We start from the raw sequence: 26792 nt of genomic DNA on the forward strand, positions 1-26792 counted from the left end.
TTTGTCTTTCATGTTAGGGTCAGCTATTGTGGCCAAAAACTCATTTTTGAATAATAACTAACCATTATGTGTCTTTTTGGATCCAGAGGCTCCATCTGATGCTATCTTTCTTTTTTTGCAAAACATTCAACATACAATCATTTACAACCACATTTACTAATTAACTAACAGCTCTGTTAACAATTTATTTATTTTTAACCAGTAGCCTTCTTACATCACCACCATTAACTTCTTATTTCAAAACATCAACTTGTAATTTCCTATACACAAGTTGTCAATTTCTCACACTAAACTTGTTACTCTCAACTACTTTTCATGCTTGTTACTTCTAATCATTACTTGTCATTTACAATTATCAACTTGTTATTCCAGATTATAAATTCCTCCAATTGTCATAGTCAGCTTTGTTATTCCTACCTTGTTATTTTTAATTATAAGCTTATCATTTCCTATTGTTAACTTGTGAGACCTCATGGCAATCTTGTTATTTCCAACTACTCAATAATTTGTTATTCACTATATTAAACTTGTTATTTCCTATTAGCAACTTGTCAATTTCACACTTGTTACTTCATATTATAAACTTGCCAATCCCCCTACTCAACTTGTTATTCTCAACTTCACAATTGCAATTTCAACATACTTTATATTTTAATTACTGACCTTGTTAAATACCTAGTTTCATGTTGTCATTTTGAACCAAACAAATACTTTAACAAGTCTTCAATTCAATTAACACTTAACCAATTCAATTTGCATTTTATCCATTCCTATATCGTCATTTCCCAAACTAATCTTGTCATCTTTCTAACTGATCTTGTCATTCCCTTCCTAGCCAAACCCATTCGCACATGTTCTTCCACAAAAGAGCATGTATATTTCACACCCAACTATTTTTTACCAATCAATCACAACTTATTTGACAAAAAAACATATATACACTTTCGTGCCCTAAACACATTCCCTCTCTTTAGTCTATCATACATGCAGCAACCAACCCAAACAAGCCAAAGCATCAAACTTACTACCAGATTTTGTCATTGAATGCCACTATTAACTCTGATAACCACACATGACAGCCACCAAATGTGTGACGATGTCTCTACCTCCTCCCCTGCCTTTGACATTGCTAACAGATCACTACTCAATCGCTACTCCATTCGCCTCTCTCATAGCAAATACACACTTCTTTCACACAATACTTCTCTTCCCGATACTATTACTGCAAAATGGAAGCAACCTCCTACGCGAAAATGGACAGAGTGCAGAGAATGGAGAGAGTGGAGAGACTGGAGGGAAGTTATCGAAACGAGGGGAGAGAGAAGTAGGCGCGTAAATATCATTTTTTTTTTCAAATAGCTGAGGAGCATTTCGGACACCATCATTTCATATTTGTAATATAGGATCGGGTCTGGTGAGGCTATTTTCCAGATTGAGGAACCCATTTAGCAATTTTATATATTGGGGGTCTTTATTTGCTATTTTTCCAAATAAAAATAAAATTAAGAAAAATAATTCCTAAATTTTTTAAAACAATTTTAGCCAAAATTATGGCTTTAGTATGATAAAAGATAAATTAATAAATAAAAGGCATTTTACTATAAATTTTAAGAAGAATAAAAAAAACCTTTAAATTTTAAAATTTCAAATCAGTATTATTCATTATACTTTAATAACAATTGACAATATTTAAAAAATAAACGACAACATATTTTTATAATCACTTTTTATTTGGAATTTTAAAATTTTACAGATTTTTTTTAAAATTTTCCCTAAATGTTAATTAAAACTATCTTTTTAATATTTTGAATGGAGTTAATGGTTTGTATTTAAATGTATATTTTCAAAATATAATAGGAGTCCGTGTAATTAAAGACAAATTTAAAATACGCTAGAATATTTTACTTTTAAATCTAATATTATATAGAAATATATTTTAAAGAAATTATGTAGGGCTTACTTGCTTAGGATCAGAGATTAGATTTTTTTCTAGTTTTAGTCAGGAGAGAAAATGATGGGAAAAATTCTATAAAAAATAAATATTGAAATTAAAACTACAAATTTAAAATTGCTACAAAAATTTGTTGTTATTTGCATTTTAGGTATAATTATTTTTTTATGAGTATAATAACTAATACTGATTTAAAATTTTAAAATTTAACAGTTAATTTTTTTAAAGATTTTTTCAAAACTATTTTAACAAAAAAAATCAGGAGAGAAATCTAGAGAGAAGTGAGATTGAAATAAAGCGTTGACCTGGGGAAAAAAGTTGACCTGGGCGAATTCAGGTACTGGAAAAATAAAGTGTAAAATAAGACGAAACTAGACTGCACAAAATCCGTTGGCGCTCGACCGACGGGATCAAATCCTGCTATGAACCTGGAATTGGAAAAAACCGAGAGTTTGAAAAGGTAAGAAAGAAGACAAACCAATTGACTCAACACAAGCAATGGGCGAATTCAAATATTGTTGTGATCTTGGAAACAGCCCAGAGTTTAAAAAGGCAAGAAAGAAGACAAGCCAATTGACACAAACACAAGCAATGGGCGATCAAAGCGGTTTCTTCTTGTTCTTAAAAAACGCACAACGTTTCCCATTGAATCAGTGTATTCGTTTCTTTGATTTTGCTCCCTTTCCTTCTTCATTCTCTCTGTCTCTACACCGTCAAGTAATTCATTGTTCCTACAATGAAGTTCATCTTCGGGCTTCTCTCATTTGTCACTATCGGCTTGATCATCGGTAAGGGGTTGCTTGGTGTGACTCTTGCATGTGATTTTCCAGTTTTATTTCATGTTGTTTCCTTAGGAAAGGAGAAATAGTGCATTTTGTTTTATTTGTTTTGTCTATGCGTTACTAACAAGTTCATGATGATATCATGAATTCATGATAGCCTCTTAACATTCAGTTTCTTCATAATAAAATGTTCCTGCATTTTTGAGATCCACCTGAAAATTTGAACAAAACGGTGAAAGGGGTAACCTCAAGTCTGAATGCATCTAAGTTGATGAAACATCCTGAACTGGGGAATTTGTTCTTTTGGATACTTGTTTATATTGCCTTCGCGGAAAAGTTATCAGCTTTCTGGAAACAGAATGCAAAATCCCAACTTTTGTTTATCTGTGTTTTTCTTCCCTCCCCTCAACTGGAGAATGGTATCTTCTACTTTGAAGCTAATAACAGAAATAGAATGACGATACATGTCAAAAAAATATTGAATTACTGATTAGCAATTTCAAGAGACCTTGGCACGATGCGATCATATGAATGAATTATCTTCTGTTTTGGAATTACAGGTTCTGTCTCTCAATTGACTCTTTTACGACAATTGGAAGACTCCCATGGTAAGCACGTGCAATCATATTCTGTCACAGTGGGGCTTAAGAATTTTTGAAGATGTTGAAATTATTTTGTTAATACATATAGACTTTCCACTTTTACGTTATTGTTTTGGTGTTTGCGTTTATAACTATCGAAATGTTTGTCCTACCCTGTTGATTAAGTGGAACGGGGATACCAGTTTTACATACTTTTTCCTGATGTCTGATTTTTTAAAAATATTTTTGCAATGATTTTGATAATTCTTCTAGCAAATGATCATGTCTCGTATTTTAGTGGAATGATTTGTAGTATGAAACTGTAGATCATGTAATACGATGAACTGTCAGGGATAGATACAAGAGATGTAATGTCAGAATGATTTATGGTAGAGATTTTGTTTCAATAACCCAAGAAACAACCCAAACGAGAAAATGCTTCCTAGGATTTTTGCACTCTGTCATGCTAATGCCAAGCTGTCTTAGAAGTTGCATAGGATTATGATGATGAATAATTAGAGCAGTCCTTAAGGTGGGGCTGAACTTGTAGAAGTTGCTTGAGGGCTTTTTCAGCATGATCACGATGGAGGCTGAGGCCTCTGCTAAAGTTTAATGCTTGTGATAGTTAAGAGTCTTCAGCAATGAGGGGAGTTTAGAGAGTGGAAATCATACTTGGGAGGCCTTTGGGCCTTTTATGGGTGAATTTGGAGGTGGTATAATGGTAACTTCTAGCGGTAAGATAGTGTTACAGAGGCTCAGGGAACTTAATTCTGCTGCACACTCCAGCCCCTTGAAATTTTTATTAATATAAGAAGATAATGATGGTGATTGTACTAATTTATGATGTAATTGTAAATTGGGATTTAAAATTAGTTGTTTAGTGTCTGGGAGTATTTTATCATTATCCTCTTTATAGCCTAACTGTTTCATTTTAGGCACAGGCACAAAGTCTCCAAGATTTAGAAGATTGCACCAGAGGGATGGTTTCCTTCAACTGCCCAGAGGTCAGTGTCTTAGATGTATAAAAAATTTATTTGTTTTGGTAATATCTTGCTTTATTACTTACAGGAAATGTTGCTGTCAGTCAGGGTTTTAGACACTTAATTCTTTTTGGGCTGACCAAATAGATATTGATGCACAAAGAAAGAAGTAAATCCAGTGGTGCATAAGTAATCCTCACATAGCATTAATGAAATAGTGTAGACCCTGAAACATTAGCTCAGGAGAACTCTGCAATCTGTTTGTAAATCTTGGCCAAAAAATTTCCATTGTAAATCCATGACGGTAGCTCCCAAAAAATTGATTTTCTAAATCCCATTGAGTGACCAAGGAAATAATTTTTCCACAGAGGAAGACTTATGGGAACAAAAGACGCTGCTAACAGATTTTAATGTTTACAGAAGAAAAGAAAATGCAGAAAAGACAGAAATAAATTCCCCTAGCATTTGAGAGGCTTGGGACTCCCCCACAAAACAGCCAAATTCCTGCTTAACCCCTCGCTGACCTCTCACTTCACATAAACTCTGTACCAGTGGACTAGTTCTCCTACGCCTCGCAACCCATATGAATTAGTTGGTACTGTTATTTCCCTTTTGCACCCCTCTAGCCAGCTCATCCCAAATTATCCCAGTTTGATTCGCTCTTTTATCCTTCTTCTCTCATTCATCTTCAATACTACAGGTCAAATAAGTTCAGGACCCTCAAAGACTAACATTCAGTTCTAATTATGAAGATCACAAGGCTGCGAACACAGTAATCGCAAAAACAGATTTTATCCTTGTTATGCCCAAACCCTTGAACTTAGTGGCTGAGAAAAAGTCTAAGTTTTCTGAACACACTCACTGCACCATCAAATGACTTCATAATATTTCTGTCTGCCATGCGAGGAGGAGAAATAAGCTTCGTACTATAATGTTACTGTTACAATATGTGTAAATACTAAATGCTATAGAAGGTGTCACTATTAACTATACCCTGCCTTTTTTTCTTTTTTCCGGCCATTGCACTTGTTTGATATCATTTTTCCTGATCTGAATATATGTAGCTTGTATGTAGTCCTCTGGTTAGAACTCTTTCTTTTTATTTTTTATTTTTTAATTTATATTTTCTGATTTTCAGGTATTCCATTTTGGAAAAATGACAAGGAAGCAGAAATCTTACGTCTTGGATATGTATGTAGATTTCTCTTTTGTTCCCAGTGAACTTTCTTTGTTTGGATGTTATTCCATCTCCCTAAAAGAACTGTTAACCTCTGATAAAGTAAAAGGCCAGTGTGGGTGTTGCAAGTATTTGGTGTTTATTGGCTAGACACTGGGAAGAGAATTTTGTTTATATTCCTTAATTACCATTTGTCCATATATAGATAAGTTGTCATATTCAAAAAGGTAATTATATATTTTTCTTTTGGATAATTCAGATTGTTCTATGATCATCAATCTTGTATTCTCGTTGTCAACAATTTTAGTATGTCGAGGTTGTATATTATGATGTTTATTGCTTGAACATCTTCAAATAAAGTCCAAAACATTTTGTCATGATATCACTTTGTTATCAAAGTAGAATAAGTTATTTCTTTATCAATGGACATGAACTTTTAGGCTAGTGTATGGCTAAAATATGGTGATGCTGTTTGTGTTGATGTTTGGATTGAACGCACTTGAGATCCATTTTATTATCGTTTTGCATTTTAATATTATAATTTGCTGTGCTAAAATTGATCGATCATGTCTCTCCATTTATTTTAGTTTTTACTTAGTTTATAGACTCTCTCTCACGCTTGTTTGTTGGTTTAAATCATTTGTAATTGTTGTGTTGGTGGAGTTTATTTGCTTCATATATTGATTTTGATTATTCTCCTGTGCTCCTAATTCTGGTTGTAGATCAAACCTGAAGTTCTTAGCTGGTCTCCTCGAATCATTTTACTGCGTAACTTCCTAAGCATGGAGGTATGCCTTTTTGCTGGTTGCCAAATTTTCTGTATCAACATGGCGGATTCAGGCCCATCTTATAGAATAGACGATCAGTAGTATGGCCAAGCCTATGTTTTTGCTTTCCCCCCTTTACTGTCTTGGTGTGGGTAGCAGACTCAGTTAATTCTAAATCAGCTCTGGCAAATGGTGTCAAGCATCAGCTGTCACCATATGTCCATATTGCACATTCTATTCATCTGTATATACTTTAATTTCTCCTGACAAAGCATAATTTTAGTGGATCTTTTTCTGGTAGTTCTCACATGGTGCCACTTGCTGTGTACTGTGAAGTAGTGTAGGCTATTTTTGTTATTTTGTTGGGAAATCCCCATATAAGTTCTTCTAATGGTGTGAGACAAGAAAATATCATGACTACTAAAAACAATAACATTAATACTAATCATTTTTGACAAATTTAGCTTCTGAATAAAGTTGATGATTACAACTTTGCAGATGAAGGCCATTTACATATTAATTGAAAATTGAAGTTATATTTCTTTTACAGGAATGTGAGTATCTTAAGGCCATAGGGCACCCTCACCTTCGAAATTCACAAGTGGTAGATGGAGAAACAGGAAAGGTACATTGGTTTTATTTTGACTGGCTTTCATTATTTAGACATCCAAAATATGAACTTGGGTGCCTATTATTTTTTGTGGTTTTCTATGATTTATTCATTAGATGTGAGAAATGAAGGTACTTTACTTATTTTATGTCTAAACTATGAAGAAGTAGCGTGAGGCATGTTGGGTATGTATACTCGGGCGTTACTAAAGCGTGAAATGGGGAGGGGGGTGTTTGACCATCTGCATCATTGATGACATTAGCCTACACAATTATTGTAGATATGAATAAAACTAGGTCACACCAAATTTTCACAGTCCTCGCTTGTATGCACAGCTACCCGACGAGACAATGTTTTCTTATAAAGGGGGTAGCAGCTGAAATTTATCGTCGAATATTCTTGCATATATCTCCAGCTATAAACATACAAAATATCTGCAAACACCGGGAAACACCAAGGACCTTACCTTCCATACCTCTCAAGAATACCTGGATGATGACTTTTGAGGGAGTATGAGAGAGCATGAGTAAAGGGAGAGAAAATGAGGGAAAACATTATAAAGTTGTGATTATTCCCTTTCTAAAAGAAGTCTTTTCTAGCCTGTCAACTTCTCTATTGTCAGTGTCCTTCAAATAAGCATCAGAGTTTCTAGCCTGCCAAATAGCCTCTCATATGATTTTCTTTCATCTTTCGTAGAGTATCAAGAGCAATGTCAGGACAAGCTATGGTATGTTCCTAAGCTCAGAAGATAGAAAACACTCAATGGTGCAGGTATATTTGTTTAGATTGAAAATTGTTTTGGAGAGTGCCTTATGGTTTTATGATTTTTATCCTCATATTTACTATCATATTCATGGCCTTTTTCACTGGTAACGTGGCTTCTTCCCAAAAATATTAAAGTCATACTATTGTTAATGTTATTTGTTAAATTTCTGAAATGAGGCACAAACACAAAAGACCTCACTGCTTCCCCACATCCCCCTCAAAAGGGGGAAAAACAAATACTACTACACACCTACAAACTATGCATTTGTCATCTTGACGTGCCCTTCTTCTTGTGCAGCTTTCTTTAATTATTTGTGTTTTCATTATTATATAAAAAATTTTAGTTTCCTTTAAAATCATTGTTTTATGCTTGGGCTTAAGTTGCATCTTTTTATTGATGTGTCCAGTAGTGGAAAACCTTTTTTTTTTTTTTTTTGGTGATGATTAATTGAACACTTTGATAAAATATGTTCAACTGACACACCCAGGCAATTGAAAAGAGAATTTCAATCTATGCTCAAATACCAACTGAAAACGGAGAGCCTATTCAAATTTTGAGGTAGGATATCACTTTATTTCATCCATTATTTTTAAAACAAAAAAGAAATGAATTTCTTGGTACCAAGGCTAACATCTGGAGAATCACAGATATGACAAGAATCAGTATTACGCACCCCATCATGACTATTTTGCTGATACTGTGAGTTTTGTGCCCTCCTTACTGCCTTTGCCATTTTGTAATGATAAGAATTGCCTTGAACTGGCTATAATCACCTTTTCGTTCTTTTCTTCCACTACAACAGTACAACTTGAAAAACGGTGGGCAGCGAATAGCAACAGTGCTTATGTATCTTAGTGACAATGTTGAGGGCGGTGAAACATATTTCCCAAAGGTGAACTTCTTGCTTCCCGAAGTCTATCATTTAGATTATATTATGTCATATTATTAGATGATAGATATCAAGCAGATGTGTCGATTATCTCTAAAGTGTCACAAATATAGGTTCCTCTCTGTCTTATATAAGGAGTCATGTTTGATTTAAAATAAATGGTGGTGTGTGTTTATCAGTTTCTATTCTAAGTACTGATGCGTAGCTGACATGGACAGGTCCTTTTTCTTAAGTCATCTTTTGTGCTTCATAAACTCCAGAACTATTTAGTTTCAATGCGTTTAAGCATTGTACTAGTTTGTTTGCTTTAACATTTTCCTAGTGGTTTCTGGCTGACAAAGTCATCATCATAAATGTTCAGTTGACTGCTTAAATCCATGTTTATAAATAACATAAAATCTACATGAACCCCCTCTATTAATAAGCTATAAATAGTGTGGAGCCATAATCTAGTCTGTCTTAAATTTATTTGTACTCAAGGAATTCATGTGAATGTAGTTGTTAACATTTTTTTGGATATATATTTTTTTTATAAGGCTATGATATCCTATCCTGTAGTTACAAAAGAAAAAAATGTATGGCTCTTTTAATCCTGTCCTGCTCCTGAGTCTCAAAGAACCAAATATGGATTCAACAGTTGCATGTCTTTATAGTTCAAAGCAGTTATGTTAATCAAAGCAAATGTTATCATTATTATTGTTATTAGTATTTTATATATATTCTACCTTCTACTTGAAACATACAATGACATGGTAAGATGACAGCTGTAATATGCTGGTATTACCTAAAATTTTGGTCGGAATCTCTTGAAAGAGGATCCCCTGGCTGTTGTTAATATAATTAGTGTATTGCAGGGCGGTTCGGGTGAGTGTAACTGTGGTGGGAAAATTGTTAAAGGGCTCTCTGTGAAACCTACTAAGGGAAATGCAGTACTTTTCTGGAGTATGGTTAGTATCCACTTTTGCTTGTCATATAGGAGCAACTAGGCACATTTTTCACTGCAGCTATGATAAATGAGTTGCATTTTTCATGCTTATAAACAATGTGATTTACTATAGATTTTACTCCTCCTAGTCTTTTATAAAGGACCTCTCTCATGGTCCTTAATATCAAACCCTTTTATCCAAAGCGTTAATTTTCCACCCTTTTGTCCAAAGCATTAGTTTTCCCTACTCTATATGTCGTTTGCTTTGATATTCATTGATCAATTAAACCATCTCATAATTTATTAAATGGCATAATTGATGAACTTCATTGAGGATAATTTTGCAAGTTGAAATAGGCTGCTGAGGGAGTATTATATAAACTGATGGTACAGTGAAATAGGACTAGCTTAGGAAACATGAAAACTAATAGGGAGAATTACAATAAGGTTCTAAAAAAAAAATATTATAAAACGAATCCTAAAAATTGCCCTTTTCTATTCTAAAACTTATCATTACAAGCTGTTTGGGTTGTTATTAAGACTTTTTAGTAATTATTTTTCTTCTTTAGAATTTCACTGTAATTCTCGCAAACTAATATGGACGCGTAACAAAATATAGTAATAGTACACTATGTACATTTGCTTTTGTGTGTGTGTGTTTTTTTTTTTAAATTGTCCGTATGTGCTTTTTGAATGTAGAGAATTCAAAATTGATTGTAACAGTGGCATGGCTGATTCAGCCAAAGCATACCCCCATATTCTAGTGTTGCTGAATGTGTGATGATATAAGGCATCACATAATGTGACTGACAATCATTTTAAGTTCTATATGCTTTTTTTTTTTTTAGCTGAAGTTTTATATGCTAATTTTAAGTTGTACTATTCTCATTTTTTGCGATAGCTTAGGGAACTTAGTATTATGCATTGATGTTTTACCTAGCACAATTTAAGAGAAATGTATATTGTATCTCAATTTATGTAAATCTCATATATGAAAATCAGTAATTTTTTTTTAAAAATGTTTTGGTGGGTTATTTCAGGGATTGAATGGACAAGCAGATCCGAATGCTCTTCATGGAGCATGTGAGGTACTTTCTGGGAAAAAATGGGCCGCAGTGAAGTGGATGAGGCAGGGCCCTCACGTTTGACTTAAGTTCAACATCTCATACAAATATAATTAATTATACAAGACTCCTCTATTGATGAAACTTTTCCTTAATGTTGTGCATAGATTATACAACAGATTAATGATTGTGATTTATTCTTGACAAATACATAATGAAGTTAGATCACATGATAGTGTTAATTAGAAAAGAAAGAGAGACAGAAAGAATGAGCTTTAGTTGATTTTGATTTGTTAATACTATCTCTAATACTATAAATTAGATTTTATATTTAAGATCGAAGTTCCGTATTACTTGGGATATTGTTAAGCGTGTTGTCCAAAAGATTTCTTAAGATGCTTCATTCCAATTGTAAAAGTATATCCAAATTAATTTGCATTTTTAAAAACAATAAAAATTACCATAATTTAATTTTTTTGGTTATGTTGAATGGAAAGGTATAATGTTTAACTTTTTTTTTTTAACGTCAAAGCAGAAATTTTATTAATAAAGGCGGAATCAAAATACGAAAGTTCTAAGAAAGTGAAAAACCGAAAGCCATCCGCAGCCTGGAAATGAGGCCTGCAATACAAATATAGTTATCTAACCAACACCTCCTCGAACTCCCAGACAGCTTCCTCCTTCACCCAATGATTATGCTCTCCATTACAAAGGTCAGCTCACAAAATCTGATGACGGTGCTACACTTAATAATCCATTGGACCCCATCCCTCTTTGTGCACAAGCTGCCACAAAATCAGCAGCATTATTCCCTTTCCTTGAAACCAAAGCAATTTTAATGCAAGGCCTTCTTTCTAACACGCAGAGAATATCAGACACTAAGGGGTTTGTTTGGTATCATTTTAAAAATTTACAAAAGTGGGGTTAAAATTTTCTAATTAGTTTTTCTTCTTCTTTTATCTTATATTTTTATTTTATCAAAATTTTATAATCCCGCTTCTTTAATTTTTTAAAATGAACTCATTAAAATTTTTCCCCTCCTCCTTTTCCCTCCGTTTCCCTCATACCAATGGTATCACTTAAAACTTCGCTGCAACTAGCCTTATAGAGCTCCTCAAATTCTGTTTCTAATAAGACTGTTAGACCAGCAAAGTAATCCCTGAACTTACGTACTGCCACTATTATTGAGTTAGAGAGCTTAAAATATGCTCTTTTTTTTTGGCACTTTGCTAGATAAAATTACTCTCATATATTTGTTTTGTTTCGTATAGTGACAAAATTATTTAAAATAAGCTAAATCAAACACCTTCAATCTTTCTTTTGGCCCCAAAAAAAAAAAAAAAACCCTTCAATCTGAGATGAGATCTTGTTTACGATTTATAAGTGATTGTTTCAGTATATTTTTTTTGGTGAAAGTTATACTTCAGTATTTTGTTAGTCTTGAAGCACCTTTGCTTTCTTTATTCTTTTTCTTCTAAACTTTGTTATAACATTAATGCTAAGTAATGCACAAATTTATATGTTATATAAAATATAAAAATTCTAACAAGTCATAATATACTAGTTATATAGATGATGATAAATAACATTATCGTGCATTTTCAAACAATGTGCAATAAAACCCACGGTTTTCTAGCAAAATGCAAAAACAAAGAGCAAATATCTCCTTGTAGCAAAAAAAAAAAAAAAAAAAAAGAAGCAAATATCTCAATGAAAGTCTGAGTATATGGTTATAAACCGTCAAAGTTTATATAAACATACAATTATAATTTGTCATATTCTAAACACACAAAATAAATCTCCAAACTAGAATGAACAATTAAAGCACAAGAAATCACTCATTCACTCTCAAAATCTAACGTAATTATTAACCTTAGACATGGACTCAACTTGGGTATTGGTATTATTATTATTATTATTATTATTATTATTATTATTATTATTATTATGATTATTATTATAACTTGTACTGGTCGATCCTAACTGATCAACTGGAATCATCTTCATCATGGCTTGTGGATGGTTATTATGATGACGACGATCAAGTGCTTCTGCATTATTGTTCTGCGACTTCCTCTTCAACCTAGCACGCCGGTTCTGGAACCAAGTGTACACATTTGCCTCAGAAATCTGGCCATGGTGGCTCAGCACCGCCGTAATGTCCTTGATCTTCTGCTTGCTCGGATGAGCTCCGCCGCCTTCCTCGAATATACTCTCCAGAATCTCAAGCTGGTTCCGTGTCGGAGCCCATCGCCTTCTGCTACTCCATCTTTGGCCACCGTACAGCATCAAGGGCTCGCTAAGTTGTGGCGCGTTCTCCACTGTAACTTCTGAAAAAGACGACACTATGATTTTAAGTCGTACTGTTCATAAATTATAGTAGTAAATAATATTCCAATAGCTAACTTACACAACTAACAAAGGTGGTTAAAATTGGTTAACAGCAATAAATATGTAAAAATAATAATTTATTTTTGTAAAACACCCTTATTTATGGAGAGGGTGAGTAGAAGAGAGAATAAGTGGAAAAAATAGGTGAAAGAAAATGAATGAAAAACAAAAGAGAGAAATATATAATTAATTAGAAATAAAAAAGAAAAAAAAAAAGAAAAGCATCAAATGATCCAACAAATCTAAGATGATGTTTATTTGGGGGGGGGGGGACCAGACTGATGCTTATTTCAAGTCCTACTATTTATAACTTATAGATAATATAGAGATTGTTAAAGTAGTGTTGTATTACTTTCGGTCGTTAATATGAGATTTTGATAACTAATTTAAAAATATCAAAAAAATTAATTAAGTTGGTCATTTACCTAAACTATCCTTCTCAATTATGCGTATTGCATTATTAGAATTATCTCTTGGTAGGAACCTCTTATAATTAATAGGAATATTTTGGAGAAAGATGGAGATAAAATGAATTCAGGTTTTATATTTTGAACAAAGGTTAATCGCTAACTCAATCTTATATTAAGCACCGGAGAGGTAGTACATGATATATATATAGATATATAGATGTCAACATGCATCTCATTTTGAGAAAATGAAAAAGCTTTTCTTCAATCTGCTTTCTTAATTTCAATATGGAAACGACACTTGAGAATGCTAAAAGACGGGCAATGACATATAGAGACCTTAGTTTTGCAAAAATGACTGTAAAAGAAATATATCATATTATGGATTAAAAATACTCCTAACAAGTCGAAAAGTTTCTGAATTTTATTGTTTAAATAACATGGAAATATGAAAAATTAAATTTGATACAATTCATAGTTTTCTTTTCTTTTCTTTTTTGTTTGGGGTATTATTCTTCCTGTTCCTCTTACACGTTTCCTTATGTCGGTGAACTTTTCTGAACACATGGACGGGACAGGATGTGAATTTTTTTTTTCCCGTCTCATTCTTGCATGTTTTGTTTCGCACTTAAAATTGAAAAAATCAATATAAAAAATTATCAATATAGAATTTCAATATATATATGTTATAAATATTATAACTCAATCCTTAAGTCTTACGCAATAAAAGAGAAGCTCTTCCCATCCACACTGATATACACAGACTTAAACATATTATTCCTTCGATCCTAAATATAAGACCCTTATGTATATATAAGGGTCTTATATTTAGGACTGGAAGAGTACAAGTATATAAAAAATACTGAACCAATTACAAAATTGAAAAATTTTCTGTTCGTTTCAAAAATTTGTTATAAATCCTAGCGATAAATTTTGTGGTAGAATTCCATCACAAAAAATTGTGCAATACTCTTAAAATAATCCGTCACAAAATCAATTAATTTGATTATTAAGATACTAAAGATGAACAATGCCTACTTTCGTACTACTATATAAGCTTATCCATACATAATAAGAAAAAAAAATCTGATTACAAATAAAACAGAAGAAGAAATATATATGGGGAATGAGAAAGAGACCTGGAAGTGGAAGATCCTGAAGTTGGTGGAGGGTAAGCCTGCTGTACATATCAGCAAGGTTCTCACATATGAAGGCATATGCTGCTATTTGCACTCTAAGAGTCTCTATTTGTTCATCACTCATCACCTTATTTTCCATCTTCCTACGAACTTTCCTGATTTTCTATCTTTTCTCCCTCAGTTTTTTCTTCTTCGAAATTATATAATATATCCCTCACAAATATATAGTCGTAAATAAACAAGACTTTCCTATTTTGATTTGATAGTTTGGGGATTAAGTTTTGGGGAACAAATCCAAGATTGATTTTGTTTCTCTTTTTTCTGAGAATTAAAGATACCATATAATCTTTTTTATGATTGGGTTTTGGAAAGTGTTGAAAAGTCGTAATGTAATATAATTATCACCTTTTTTATATTAAAATAAAAGTTTGGTTGTTTCCATAATAGTAGCAGTAGTAGAATTTTGGTCATAGTTAAAAGCCCCGTGTTGGTCAAATAGAGACAGTGTTTTACGCTTTAAGTTGGTCCTAATAATGCAAAGATGAGGTGCGAAAGGAAATCCAAGACAAGGTTGCAATTTTGTGAAGAGTGGATTAATTTGGTAAATTCAATTTACAAAATATTAATTAATCAGTGATCACTATACGCTTATTTTAGTTTTAAGCAATTCTCCACACACAACCACCCACTAAATGTTTATAAAACTTTTGTCCAAAAGAAGTTTATTGATAAAACTCTCTGGAAGTTTCACCGCAAAGTTCATTCCTACAGTTTATGCACATAATTTTATCCGGATCACGAGAACGATGGTCGATGATGTATCTTTTTTCATTTATTTATTTAATACGTCAATTGAAGGAGAAAATATAAGATTTTAGATGCTTGATGTATTTATTAATAGAGGTAATATAAATTTTAATCCCTCAATTTTGTTTTTATTTTGATTTTGATCTCTCAAGTTTCATACTAAGCTTGTTTCCATCTAAAACATTGGTTTTTATAATCAAATAAAAATCTAAACCATTTTAAGTAGGGACTAGAAGTTATAATTTAAAATTTAAGAGACCAAAATAAAAATCAGAATAAAGAATATGGGCTGGCCCGTTTAAGCCTAAATAAATAAAAAAAACCCTAAACAAGTCAGCCTGTTTAAACCCTTGGCATTACAGGATCAGTTCTTTTAAGCCAGTTTTTCATTTGAAAGGGAGAATTCTAAACCTGGTCCTCACAATTTTCAGACCTAAATAGGACAGGCTTGGCCCCGTTTTTCCTCCTCTACTTGAGAGACCAAAAATTAACATTTGTAAAATTTCAAAAGTTGGAAAGGTTATTTATATACTACATCCGATCTTTAATATAAAAACTAGTTAACTAATTTGAGTAGATTAAGAAAATTAGTTAAGTTAGTTATTTGTAATAAATATATATTGTCTTATCTAAAATACCCTTGCTAATCAATTCTTATTTGATTAAATATTCAATATATGCAACTATTATAAGGACTACTTTGAAAAAAATAGATAAATATGAAAGATAAAGTGGATTAGAATCTTATATTTAAAATTAAATTAAAAGTCAAACTAACTCTTATATTAAGAACTGGTGGTAGTATATGATATAAAATTCAAGAAATTTTATATTATTTAGCCTTAAACATATATCAATGTTTTACGTACAACAATTAAATATGTCTAATGTTAATAATGTTAAATTTTCAATTATAATTGTTTGTTTTTTGTTGCATGAACTTTAGGTGAGTTGTTTGTCAAAACTCTAGATGAGTTCTTCGATAGGATATGTTTTCAAGATTACAAGAAACTTTAATTCCGTTTGTTATGAAACATTAAAAATGGGAATAAGAATTAATATTGAAATTGATAAAATCATTAAAAAAAGTATTTACTATAAGTAATTACTTGTTACATGGGATTAAGTAAATCTATTGAGGTGGGATCGGAGAATGCCACATCTTACTATGGTATTCTCCTATCCTACATATACGGATTTGTCTAATCCCATATAATAAAAAATCTCTCATGCTAAACACTGTTTTAATAAGTTTTCTTAATTCCAGTTCCAATTCTTATCCCTTATTTTTAATGCTTCGTACCAAATGGGATCTTACAGACATATTTACAGATACTCGATAAAAAATATTCTCATATATACCAACTGGACCAACTTATACTTTAATTTAATTTTGATGCAATTTGCTTTTATTTTTATAAAAAAGTCCTAGAAAATTTAAAAACAAAAATAAATATAAAATACTTTTTGACGGAAATTTTTTCAAAAAGAAAAAAAAAAGAAAAAAGAAACTATGACGTGTGGAAGTACAACTGTAAAAGTAGCGAAGAATATTCATCACAAAATCCGTTGGCGTTCGACGGGATTAAAAATGGCATCACCGAAAACAAGTCAAAGTTTGAAAGTGAAAGAAAGAAGAGAAATCACTCGACTCTTCACAAGCAATGGGCCATCAATGATGTTTCTTCGTGTTCTTAAGGGCCACCAGTGTATTTGTTTCTTTCACTTCTCTTTCATTCTTCATTTTCTCTCTGTCTCTTAACCGGCAAGTAGTTCATGGTTCCTATCACCATGAAGTTCATCTTTGGGCTTCTCTCATTTGCCACCGTCGGCTTGATCATCGGTAATGAAAAAAGGAATATCAAAATTATATATGCTCATTTGAATTTGGGTTGTTTGGTCATTGTTGTTACTTTTGCATGTAATTTTCAGGTTGAGCTTCATGTTGCATTTTTAGCAAACAAGAAATACTACATTTTGTTTTGTTTGTTTTGTGAAGGTGATCAAGAAGTCATGATAGCTTCCAAACATTCTGATTTATCTGCAGTATTGTTCACTGTAAGAGAGAGAAACAATGTATTGGAAGAAAGAAAAAGAAAAGACCAAAAAAGAGGGAAAAAGAAGTGGATCCCACTTGATTGGCTTTAGTATCTGAAATATTTTTCTAAATGTGTTTAGTATTTTGAAATATTTTTTGGTGCATCCAACGCCAATGCTGGATGTACCTTAAAAAAAATACGTTAGAGTGTTGGATGTATAAAAAATACTTCGAATGTACTGCACTTAAAAAAATACTTCAAAAATACCACAAAATACTTTGACGTCCATCTTGCACCGATAAAATATTTGGGACTTTGGATGTATCTTAACCCTTAATTTTTGCTGATTTTGTTCTCATCTACCAAAATATTTGAACAAAAGAATGAAAGTGAAGTCCCAATGCATCCAACAATATCAAACAGCCAGTACTGGAGAATCTTTTCTTTTAGAAACTTGTCTCTCTTACCTTCATGGAAAACTTATCAGCTTCCAGGAAACAAAATGAAAGTGCCAACATTTTTTTTCCCCCAAAGAAAAAGGGAAAATTATATCTTCCAATTTGATGTAGAGATGATAATAAAAAATCATGATATTGGCATGATGCAATCATATAAATGGATTGTCTTCTTTTCTTGAATGACAGGTTCTATCTCTCAATTGGCACTTTTACGACAACCGGAAGACTCACTTGGTAAAAAATTTGCGCTCGTACTATGTAGCAATGGGGCTTAAGAATTTTTGAAGATGTTGAAACTGCCCTGTTTTATTACATATATAGACTTTACACCGCCACATTGTTGTTATAACTGTTGAAATGTTTGTCCTACCCTGTTTGTTCAAGTGGAATTTTACTCACCTTTTCCTAGTGTCAGATTTTATTTTTTTCCAATTTTTTTGGGAATGATTTTGATTGTTCTTACGGAATGAGCATGTCTTAGGTTTCTACTGGAATGATTTGTTGTTTTAAGTTTGCTGGAGAGGCACTTATATTTAGTAACCGACAATGCCTCGATTAGGATTGCCTTTAATATGAGAATACTTATGCATAGCAAAAAAAAAAAAAGTGACTAAATAATGTATTTATCTTCCATGCAATAAGAAATAGGCTTCTTATTATATTATTACTGTTAGAATGTGTAAATACTATAAAAGACGTCCCCAAAAAAAAAATTGGTGGAGCCATTGTCCTAGTATTCATTTGAAGCCACTTTTCTTGATTTATATACGTAGCTTGTCTGCAGCCCCTTCATGATTAGAATCCTTTCTTTTCATTTTTTTTTTTTAAATTTGTATCTTTCAGGTATTCCATTTTGGAAAAATGACAAGGAAGCAGAAATCTTACGTCTCAGATATGTATGTAGATTTCTTTGTTTGTTCGTTTTTTTTCCCCAACTCTTAATACCTGAATCTATTGTTCTTGTTTGAAAGTTTTTTAGCATCTCTGAAAGAACTTCTAACCTCAGATAAAGTAAAAGGCCCGTCTAACTGTTGCAAGTATTTTTGAAGTTTTTTGTCTAGACACCAGTAAGAGAATTTTCTTCACATTCCTCAATTCTCGTTTGGACATATATTGATAGATTGTCATTTTCAAAGTGGTAATTATATAATTTATTTTGGATAATTCAAATTGTTCTAGAATCATCATCAACCATATGCTCTCTTTGTTAACAATTTAATATGTCAAAATTATATGTTATGATATTTGTTACTTTAATGTCTTGTGATTTTTTCTTTTTGGGGGTCAAATAAGGTCCAAAACACCATTTGGTTGTGATTGCCCCTTGTTATTAAAATATAACAAGTTATTTCTTTATCAATGTAAATGAACTTTTGTGTTAGTATATTATTAGTACATGATGATTCTTGTTGTGTTGATGTATAGATTGAATGCATTTGAGTTCCTTTTTATTATCTTTTTTATTTTTTATTTTAGCGTAGTAAATTGCTATGCTAAAATTAATTGAACTTGCCTCTCAGTTTATTCTAGTTTTTAAATACTCTCAATCTCAAATTTGTTTTAATGTTCAGGTCATTTCTCATTGTTGTGAGAGTAGAGTTGATTTGCATGCAAATACTTGATTTTGACTATGTTTCTGTGACCATAGATCAAACCTGAAGTTCTTAGCTGGTCTCCACGGATTATTTTACTACGTAACTTCCTAAGCATGGAGGTATGACATTTTATGCTTGCCCAATTCTATTAACATGGTGGATTTGGGATCATTTTATAAAACAGAGGACCAAGATTGTGGCCAAGTTTATATTAGTAGCATGGCTAGCTGACTCGGGTTTTTTTAAATCAGTTCTGGTACATCGTGCCAAGCATCGGTTGTCACCATATTTCACTTTCTCTATTCATCAATATGTATTTTAATTTCTCCTGATGTTCTGGTACTTCTCATGTGGTGCTGCTAGGTTTGAACTGTGAAGTAGTGTAGGATGTGTTGTTGTGTTTAGCAAACCCATCTAAGGTCGTCTTGTGGATGTGAGATGAGAAACAATCGTGACTTATAGAACAATAAGATTACTACCAATAAGTTTTAATAAATATAGCTTCTGAATAAAGCTGTTGATCGTTAGAGCTTTGCAAGGCCATCTATACTGAAATTGAAGTCAGTTTTCTTTTACAGGAATGTGAGTATCTTAAGGCTTTAGGGTACCCTCGCCTTCAAAGTTCACGAGTGATAGATGGCAAAACAGGAAAGGTACATTGGTTTCTATTTTGATTGATTCTCATTACCTAGACATCCAAAATATGAACTTGGATGCCTATAATTCTTCTGGTTGTTTTCTATGATACCTCATTCGTTAGATGTGAGAAATGAGGTTAGCTTTACATTTCTTATGTTAAAACTAGAGCCGTGTAGCATGAGGCATGTTGAGTATGTTTCCTTGGGCAGTACTGTAAGAAACCATAGGACACTATGATTGGAAAGTCAAATGCCACTTAAAAAAAGGGTTTTCTTTCCTTTCCTCGCTCTTATAAGATCTGAAGTTAGGAAAAAAAAACAAAAAGAAAAAAAGAAAACCTTTTGTTTCACAGTGAGATAATCTGCATCATTAATGACATTATCAATTATTGCATGTATAGAGTTAGTTTTTTCCCCCATAAATACAACATCTACGTATAAGTTTACATTTCAGCCAGTAGTGCAGTTGGAATTTAGTAGGTCACACTTCACTTTCACGGTCGTAACTAGGGTGCGTAGCTATTGTAACGTGACCCAAAACGACCATATTTTCTTCTAAAAGGTGCAGAAACTGAGAACTGCCAACACTGCAGAAGACCAAAGGATCTTTCCTTCTTTACATCTCAAGAAAATCTTGATGATGAGTTTTGAGAGAGTTTGAGAAAAAGAAGAGAAAATCAGAAAAAATGTATGAAGCAGTGATTATCCTCCTTCTACAGATGATTATTTATAGCCTATCAACTTCTCTATTGTCTGTGTCCTTCAAATAAGAATAGGAGTTTGTAGCCTGCCACCTTGCACCATATCTGATTTTCTTTCATCTTTCATAGAGTGTCGACAGCAAAGGCAGGACAAGCTCTGGCATGTTCCTGAGTTCGAAAGAAAGACTACACCCAATGGTGCAGGTAAGTTTGTTAACAAGTATACTTTTTTGTTTAGTCTTTTATTTTAATTGCCTCCCATTATTATTGAAACCCAACATCTTTGTTTTTCAATTCATCCATCGTTTCTTCCTAGTCATCGAGAAGTTATTTTCAAGTATTTTGAGAGTTGAAACCGTGGGAAACAAAGCACTCGTAAGAACTGATGATTTGACATTGATGTGATTCTAAGAAAAGAAGTTAATTTCAATTATAAGGGAAGGATTTGCTTATTCAATACCACTAAGTGATGGACAATCAAGAGAGGAAAGGGCTCTTCTCGATGCATTAGTTTCTTCTTACTTCCCAAAAAATTAATGTCCTGTACATAAATTTGAGCTGCGCACCTGCCACCTTTTCTTTCTTTTTCTTCTTCTTTTTGAGTAGAAAGTAATAGAGGACGGAGAGGATAACAAGCAGTGTGTGATTGTTTAGATTGTAACTTGTTTCCGAGAATACTTAGTTTTATTATTTTGATCCTCAAATTTAATATAATATTTGTGGCCTTTTACTGAGATAACTTGGTTTCATTAAAAAATAAAGTCATACTCTTGTTAATGGAAATTGCTAAATTTCTGAAACAAGGCTCAACCTTGAGTGACCTTACTGTCTTCTTCTTCTTCTTCTTTTTTTAATTTTGTTTTTGCCCCATTCCATATACTACTATGCATGACCTACAATCTGATTTCTATGTATTTATCATATTGACAATCTTTTCTTCTTGTGCACCTTTTTTTTTTTTTTTAATGATGATTAGTGTTTTATTATATGAAACTTTTAGTTTCCTTCAAAATTATTGGTTAGTTTTGCTCTATGCTTGCAATTGTGTTGCATATTTGGTTATTGATTTGTATAGTTAAAAGCCTTTTGTTTTTTGTGAGGATTAATTGAACATATTGATAAAACATGTTCAATTAACACGCCCAGGAAATTGAAAGAAGAATTTCAATATATGCTCAAGTGCCAGTTGAAAATGGAGAGCCACTTCAAATTTTGAGGTGGGACATGACTTTATTTCCTTCATTCTTTTCAAACAAAAGGTGATGATTTTCCTGGTACCAAGGCTAACATGTGCAGGATCACAGGTATGAGGAGAATCAGTTTTACGAAACCCATTTTGACTATTTTAGTGATACTGTGAGTTTTATTCCCCTCCTTGCTGTCTTTTCCATTTTGTGATGACAAGAATTGCGTTGAAATGACTTTAATCAAACCATTTGCACCTTTCTGTTCTTTTCTTCTTCCACAATAGCACAATTTCAAAAATGGTGGGCAGCGAATAGCAACAATGCTTATGTATCTAAGTGACGATGCTGAGGGTGGTGAAACATATTTCCCAAAGGTGAACTTTTTGTTTCTTGAGGTCCTTCATTTTGCTTATTTTATATGTCATTATTTTATATGAAGCAGATGTGCAGCTTGACCCTAAAGTGTCACAAATATAGGTTCCTTTCTATATGAGATAAGGAGTCTGATGTGGTTTCATAATCTGGACAAGAAATGGAGAAGGGAAAGAGGGAAGAGAGTGACAAGAACAGAGGAATTTACTACTTTGCCACATTCAGTGTCTGTTACTAATGTTTGACTGACACGTAGTATGAAAACCCAACCCGTTTTGGGGGTCATACCAATGAACCAGCTCCTTGGCCCGTTCGGCTTTGAGTTTTGGGCTGGTTGAGTGAGTTAAATTGTACTCCTCCGGTTCTAAATATAAGGCCCCCATCTTATCTTATTTACACTACAAAAGGAGTCTTATATTTAGGACCGGAGGAGTATATCTTTTTTCCTTGCTTTATTGTGCTTAAAATAGCAGTTCATCATATTTGCGCTATATTAACTCCCTTTTGTTAAATTATGTATGGTTTATATATGAATCTTCTAATTACTCTTGAATTAACGCCCTTTCATTTAAATATTACACTTTTCAAAAATATATATGCATATGTTTTTAATTAAATTATATTATTCTAAATGACTGGCTCGACCACTAGTTGACCTCGGTTTAATTAACAATTAACCCTTAAACTATTATCTCAATTCATTCACTGGTCACAAGCCTTTTTGCTCGAGTCATCTTTTGCCAGTGCTTCATGAGCTCCAGAATTTTGGATACTGGTTTCTGGTTGATGAAATCATTGTTCATGAATGTCTGGTTGACTCCTTAAATCTATATCAACAATAATATAAAAAATTTATGAGAAGTCGCATAAGCTATGGGAAATGTGGTTCATCTTAGACTGTTTAAAGCATGGGCTCACAATCTTATTCTAAAACGTGATTAGACTCAAAGTGTTCGTGTGAATGTTATTGCTGACACTTTTTGGATATACTTTTATTATAAGGTTGAGCCATATGTTACAGTTATAGAACAAAGGTTCTTAATCATGTCCAGATGTCCTGCTCCTAAGTTTTAAAGTACCAATTACGTTTCTTTGTTACCAAACCAATTAGGTATTGAGCATTTATGTTTTTGTTACAATCTGATTCATCTCATTAAATTATCTCATCATAGAACAAAACAGTTATGTTAATCAATAAAAAAATTATTACTCCTTTTATTATTGATATTTTATCTTGATTCTAACGTATAATGAGCTGGTAAGATGACTGCTGTAATATGCTGGCATCACCTCAAATTTTGATTGGAATATTTTGTAGGAGGATACTATGGCTGTTACTAACACACGTAAATGCATTGCAGGGTGGTTCAGGTGAGTGTAACTGTGGTGGGAAAATCGTCGAAGGGCTATCTGTGAAACCTATAAAAGGAAATGCAGTACTTTTCTGGAGTATGGTTAGTATCCATATTTTGCTTAGCTTGTTATATAAGAGCAACTAGACACATTTTTCCATGCAACTAGGAAAAAATGAGTCCCATTATTCAAGCTTACAAATAATGTGATTTTCTGTAGATTTTATTATCTATAGGATCTGCCTACGAAACATGGACACTAAAATTAACACACAACACAACAGCTAGAGACATTGTCGCAGTATTGATGTGGTTTGTAGGTAGCAACTAGTTATTATAACTGTGCTATTACTTCCATTTTTGGAAGTTTTGTTGGTTATTTTTGAAAGATAGAATCCGTTGGGTCAAGGGAATTATTGTGTCATCATTAGCTGCAGAACTGAGTTATTATTTCTAGCAACAACCCAAAAAAAAAAAAAATCACTTGGAGCTTAGAATTAGCGATTTTTTTTTTGTGCAAGTTAAAGTATCCTTAAATCACTTTGCGTTTGAGACTAATTTCTGTCGAAATTAAAGCCCTCCCAATAAATACATTTTTTGGAATTTGAACTTATTATTTTTTTATAGGAACGAGACCACTTGGCATCTTAACTAATAGCTTGTTAGTAAAATTAGCAAAAAATTTTATACGTCAAATGTGGCAATATACAAATCATTCAATGTTTTGCACAAGGTAGAAAAAGTTACTTTTTAACAAGTACCTCAAAATTTTCCTCTTTTTCTTGTTATTTTATATAGTGCTGCAATAATCACACGTTGCAAGTCCATGTCCTCCAGCCTTGTTATGGATTACCATCAGCATTTTTTTCTTGGATCATTTTAGCGTTCCATTTCATTTCCTTTTATCCATTGTGATTCAAATTACCTTTACATTCATATATTCATGCGCGTGGAAAGAGAGACACTCAGGTCAAAAAAAAAAAAAAAGAAAGAGAAACACAGAAATATAAAATAATCGTTTGTGGACTCATTTTATTTTCATGCCCTTTTTTTAACTTTTTTTTCTTCCACACCTCCAAATTCACATTATTGACATTTACTTTTGTGATTTTTTTTATTGACCGTGTTTAGTTTTTTGAATATGGAGGATTTAGATTGGCTGCAACCATGCCATGGCTGGTTTAGCATATGCTAATTTCAAATTATATATAATTTTTGTGATATAACAACAATAACAACAATAAGCATTACCCCACTAGGTGAAGTCGACTACATAGATTGCATGGTATCATTGTACTCTATTGGTAACCATTTTTTTAAAAAATAAATTAGCAACCAAAATTCACATTCAATAACTTCACTAAGTGTTCTACTTTGTTTTCCTCTATTCTTTTTGAAGAGAGGACTCTATACTCTATAATGGTTTAAAGGAATTTAAGTTCTATGAATTAGAGTTTTTCCAAGTAAGATTAAACAATAATTTAAGGGAATTGTAAGTGTGATCTCATATTTTGTAAACCTTATGACTGAAGATAGGTAACATATTTATGTGTTGCTGAGTTATTCAGGGACTAAGTGGGCAATCAGATCGGAATAGCGTTCATAAAGCATGTGAGGTACTTTCTGGAACAAAGTGGTCTGCAGTAAAGTGGATGAGACAGAGGGCCTTCCATCAGGTTCAGCGTGTCATATGAGTATAATAAATTATACAGAGGGTTCTCCATTGATGAAATTTTCCCTTTAAGTTGTGTATAGTTATACACAGATTAGTGATTGTGAATAATTCTTGATAACATGCAAGTGAAGTTAGATAAAATGCTCCATGATGAGAGCTTTATTAGTTGATTTGTTAATATTGCTTGTGGAGTTAAATTAGACATGGTATAAGCATACTGTACAGATTTGATGTATATTTGGTTTGACGTTAGAAATTATCAAGAAGATGCTTTTTATGCTTGTTTTGATATTTAGGTCTTGTGAATGAAATCAGGCCCTCTTATTTTGTTGTGGCAAGAAAAGGCTATCAGTTTAACGCATAAAAGGCCCTCTTATTTTTTCTTTATGAGAAGCAAGAGTTTATCATGATAAATACAATTTAAAACAACAAAAAATACTTACAATCATATAAAACCCATCCTAAAATATTAAGACTTCATCATAAATATATAAAAATATCTAAAAATATTTTAAAAAAAATTAAAGGTAACATCTAAATTAAAATTATTGAAAAGTAAAAAATTCACCTCGACTAGACTGGACCAATCCAGGTGGTTTGATTGCTTGGTCTGAAACCCAGTCCAGTTCGACCAACTGGTCCAGTTTAGTCTAATTTCATTATATAGTTTATTTAGACTGAATGGATAGGTTCGGACCACTTTGGGTTGGACTGGACCGGATCACCAGGTTTTTGCACCCCTAGGTAAAATAATGGAATCAATACTCAATATTTCATATAAAATTTTGGAATAGTACTATGTTTTTGCTCTTACTTTTTTTTTTTTATCACAAAATGTGGCCAAAGCCACACACACACACACACAACCTATCCTGTTCTACTTTTGGTTCCATTCTCAATCAATCCAAAGCCAGATTTCCCATGGACAGCCTTATCACTTCCAAAAGCAAGTTTGACTCTTATATTTTGTAACTAATCTTCGCCAAGCTCTCAGCACAACTATTCACATGTCTCTTGATTGGACAAATCTTCTCCTCCCACTCTTTCAAGAAGCTCAAAAATGCTCTGAAGCAAACTTGTGGTGAAACCAGATTCAATGCGTTTTCCTTTTAAAGTTCTAGTGAGGTTCACTGAATCCACTTGCAGCAGAACTTGGTGATACCCCAAGTCCCAAGCTTCTTCTAAAATTCTCCTCACTGCCCAATTCTTTAGCCTCTAGAACCCCACTGATCACTCTTTCTTATCTACAAATTTCTGTCTTTAATATAATAGCTAATTTATAATTAAATAGTCCTAAATATAAACTCTCAATTAATTTTGTTTCTCATTTTTTTAATCCAAATTATCCCTATTGATTGTAAAGGGTTTTTACTAAGGATGATTCCAATCACCTGATACACATGATTAAAAACGAAAGTTTAGGGAGATCAATACACATTTGTAACAAATAACTAATTCAATTAATTTTCTTAATTTCTACAAATTAAACCAGTAGCAACAGTCTACTTCAATCTACTTGATTCCCCACAGCTTCAAGTA

General features: G+C 32.6%; 3 protein-coding genes across 4 annotated transcripts; 2 read left to right on the forward strand and 1 right to left on the reverse strand.

Moving 5' to 3' along the window:
• The first annotated feature begins 2535 nt into the window (after positions 1-2535).
• Positions 2536-10720, forward strand: LOC114720803 (prolyl 4-hydroxylase 1-like). Of its 2 annotated transcripts, none has more exons than XM_028906507.1 (12): positions 2536-2739; positions 3294-3341; positions 4256-4318; positions 5433-5485; positions 6194-6259; positions 6789-6863; positions 7545-7619; positions 8102-8172; positions 8262-8313; positions 8417-8506; positions 9358-9450; positions 10469-10720. In XM_028906507.1, exons 1-12 carry the CDS (start codon positions 2688-2690, stop codon positions 10574-10576), a joined length of 846 nt encoding a protein of 281 aa, XP_028762340.1. In that variant the 5' UTR covers positions 2536-2687; the 3' UTR covers positions 10577-10720. The 2 variants fall into 2 exon arrangements, with proteins under 2 accessions (XP_028762340.1, XP_028762339.1); XM_028906506.1 differs by having other exon boundaries at positions 2537-2739; positions 4250-4318.
• A 486-nt stretch (positions 10721-11206) lies between these two features.
• Positions 11207-14553, reverse strand: LOC114720824 (WUSCHEL-related homeobox 8-like). Its single transcript, XM_028906544.1, has 4 exons — positions 14430-14553; positions 13620-13629; positions 12463-12791; positions 11207-11346 (listed from the first exon to the last, which is right to left on the reverse strand). Exons 1-4 carry the CDS (start codon positions 14551-14553, stop codon positions 11207-11209), a joined length of 603 nt encoding a protein of 200 aa, XP_028762377.1.
• A 2474-nt stretch (positions 14554-17027) lies between these two features.
• LOC114720825 (prolyl 4-hydroxylase 1-like) lies at positions 17028-25272 on the forward strand. The gene is made up of 10 exons (XM_028906545.1): positions 17028-17079; positions 18577-18629; positions 19382-19447; positions 19907-19981; positions 20797-20871; positions 21814-21884; positions 21972-22023; positions 22139-22228; positions 23588-23680; positions 25147-25272. The coding sequence occupies exons 1-10, from the start codon at positions 17028-17030 to the stop codon at positions 25270-25272; spliced, it is 753 nt and encodes a 250-aa protein (XP_028762378.1).
• The last annotated feature ends 1520 nt before the right edge of the window (positions 25273-26792 follow it).

This window comes from Neltuma alba, unplaced genomic scaffold (assembly GCF_004799145.2).
Source record: "Neltuma alba isolate B1F8T4 unplaced genomic scaffold, ASM479914v2 tig00012000_pilon, whole genome shotgun sequence".
NCBI lineage: Eukaryota > Viridiplantae > Streptophyta > Magnoliopsida > Fabales > Fabaceae > Neltuma > Neltuma alba.

Coding starts and splice junctions, on each gene's coding strand:
- LOC114720803 (XM_028906506.1), top strand. CDS start 2,688: ATGAAGTTCATCTTCGGGCTTCTCTCATTTGTCACTATCGGCTTGATC. Junction 4,319..5,432: donor TTTCCTTCAACTGCCCAGAG/GTCAGTGTCTTA, acceptor TCTGATTTTCAG/GTATTCCATTTTGGAAAAAT. Junction 8,173..8,261: donor GAGCCTATTCAAATTTTGAG/GTAGGATATCAC, acceptor GGAGAATCACAG/ATATGACAAGAATCAGTATT.
- LOC114720825 (XM_028906545.1), top strand. CDS start 17,028: ATGAAGTTCATCTTTGGGCTTCTCTCATTTGCCACCGTCGGCTTGATC. Junction 17,080..18,576: donor CACCGTCGGCTTGATCATCG/GTAATGAAAAAA, acceptor TGTATCTTTCAG/GTATTCCATTTTGGAAAAAT. Junction 19,982..20,796: donor TAGATGGCAAAACAGGAAAG/GTACATTGGTTT, acceptor CATCTTTCATAG/AGTGTCGACAGCAAAGGCAG.
- LOC114720824 (XM_028906544.1), bottom strand. CDS start 14,553: ATGAGTGATGAACAAATAGAGACTCTTAGAGTGCAAATAGCAGCATAT. Junction 11,347..12,462: donor TGATCAGTTAGGATCGACCA/GTACAAGTTATA, acceptor TCTGCGTGTTAG/AAAGAAGGCCTTGCATTAAA.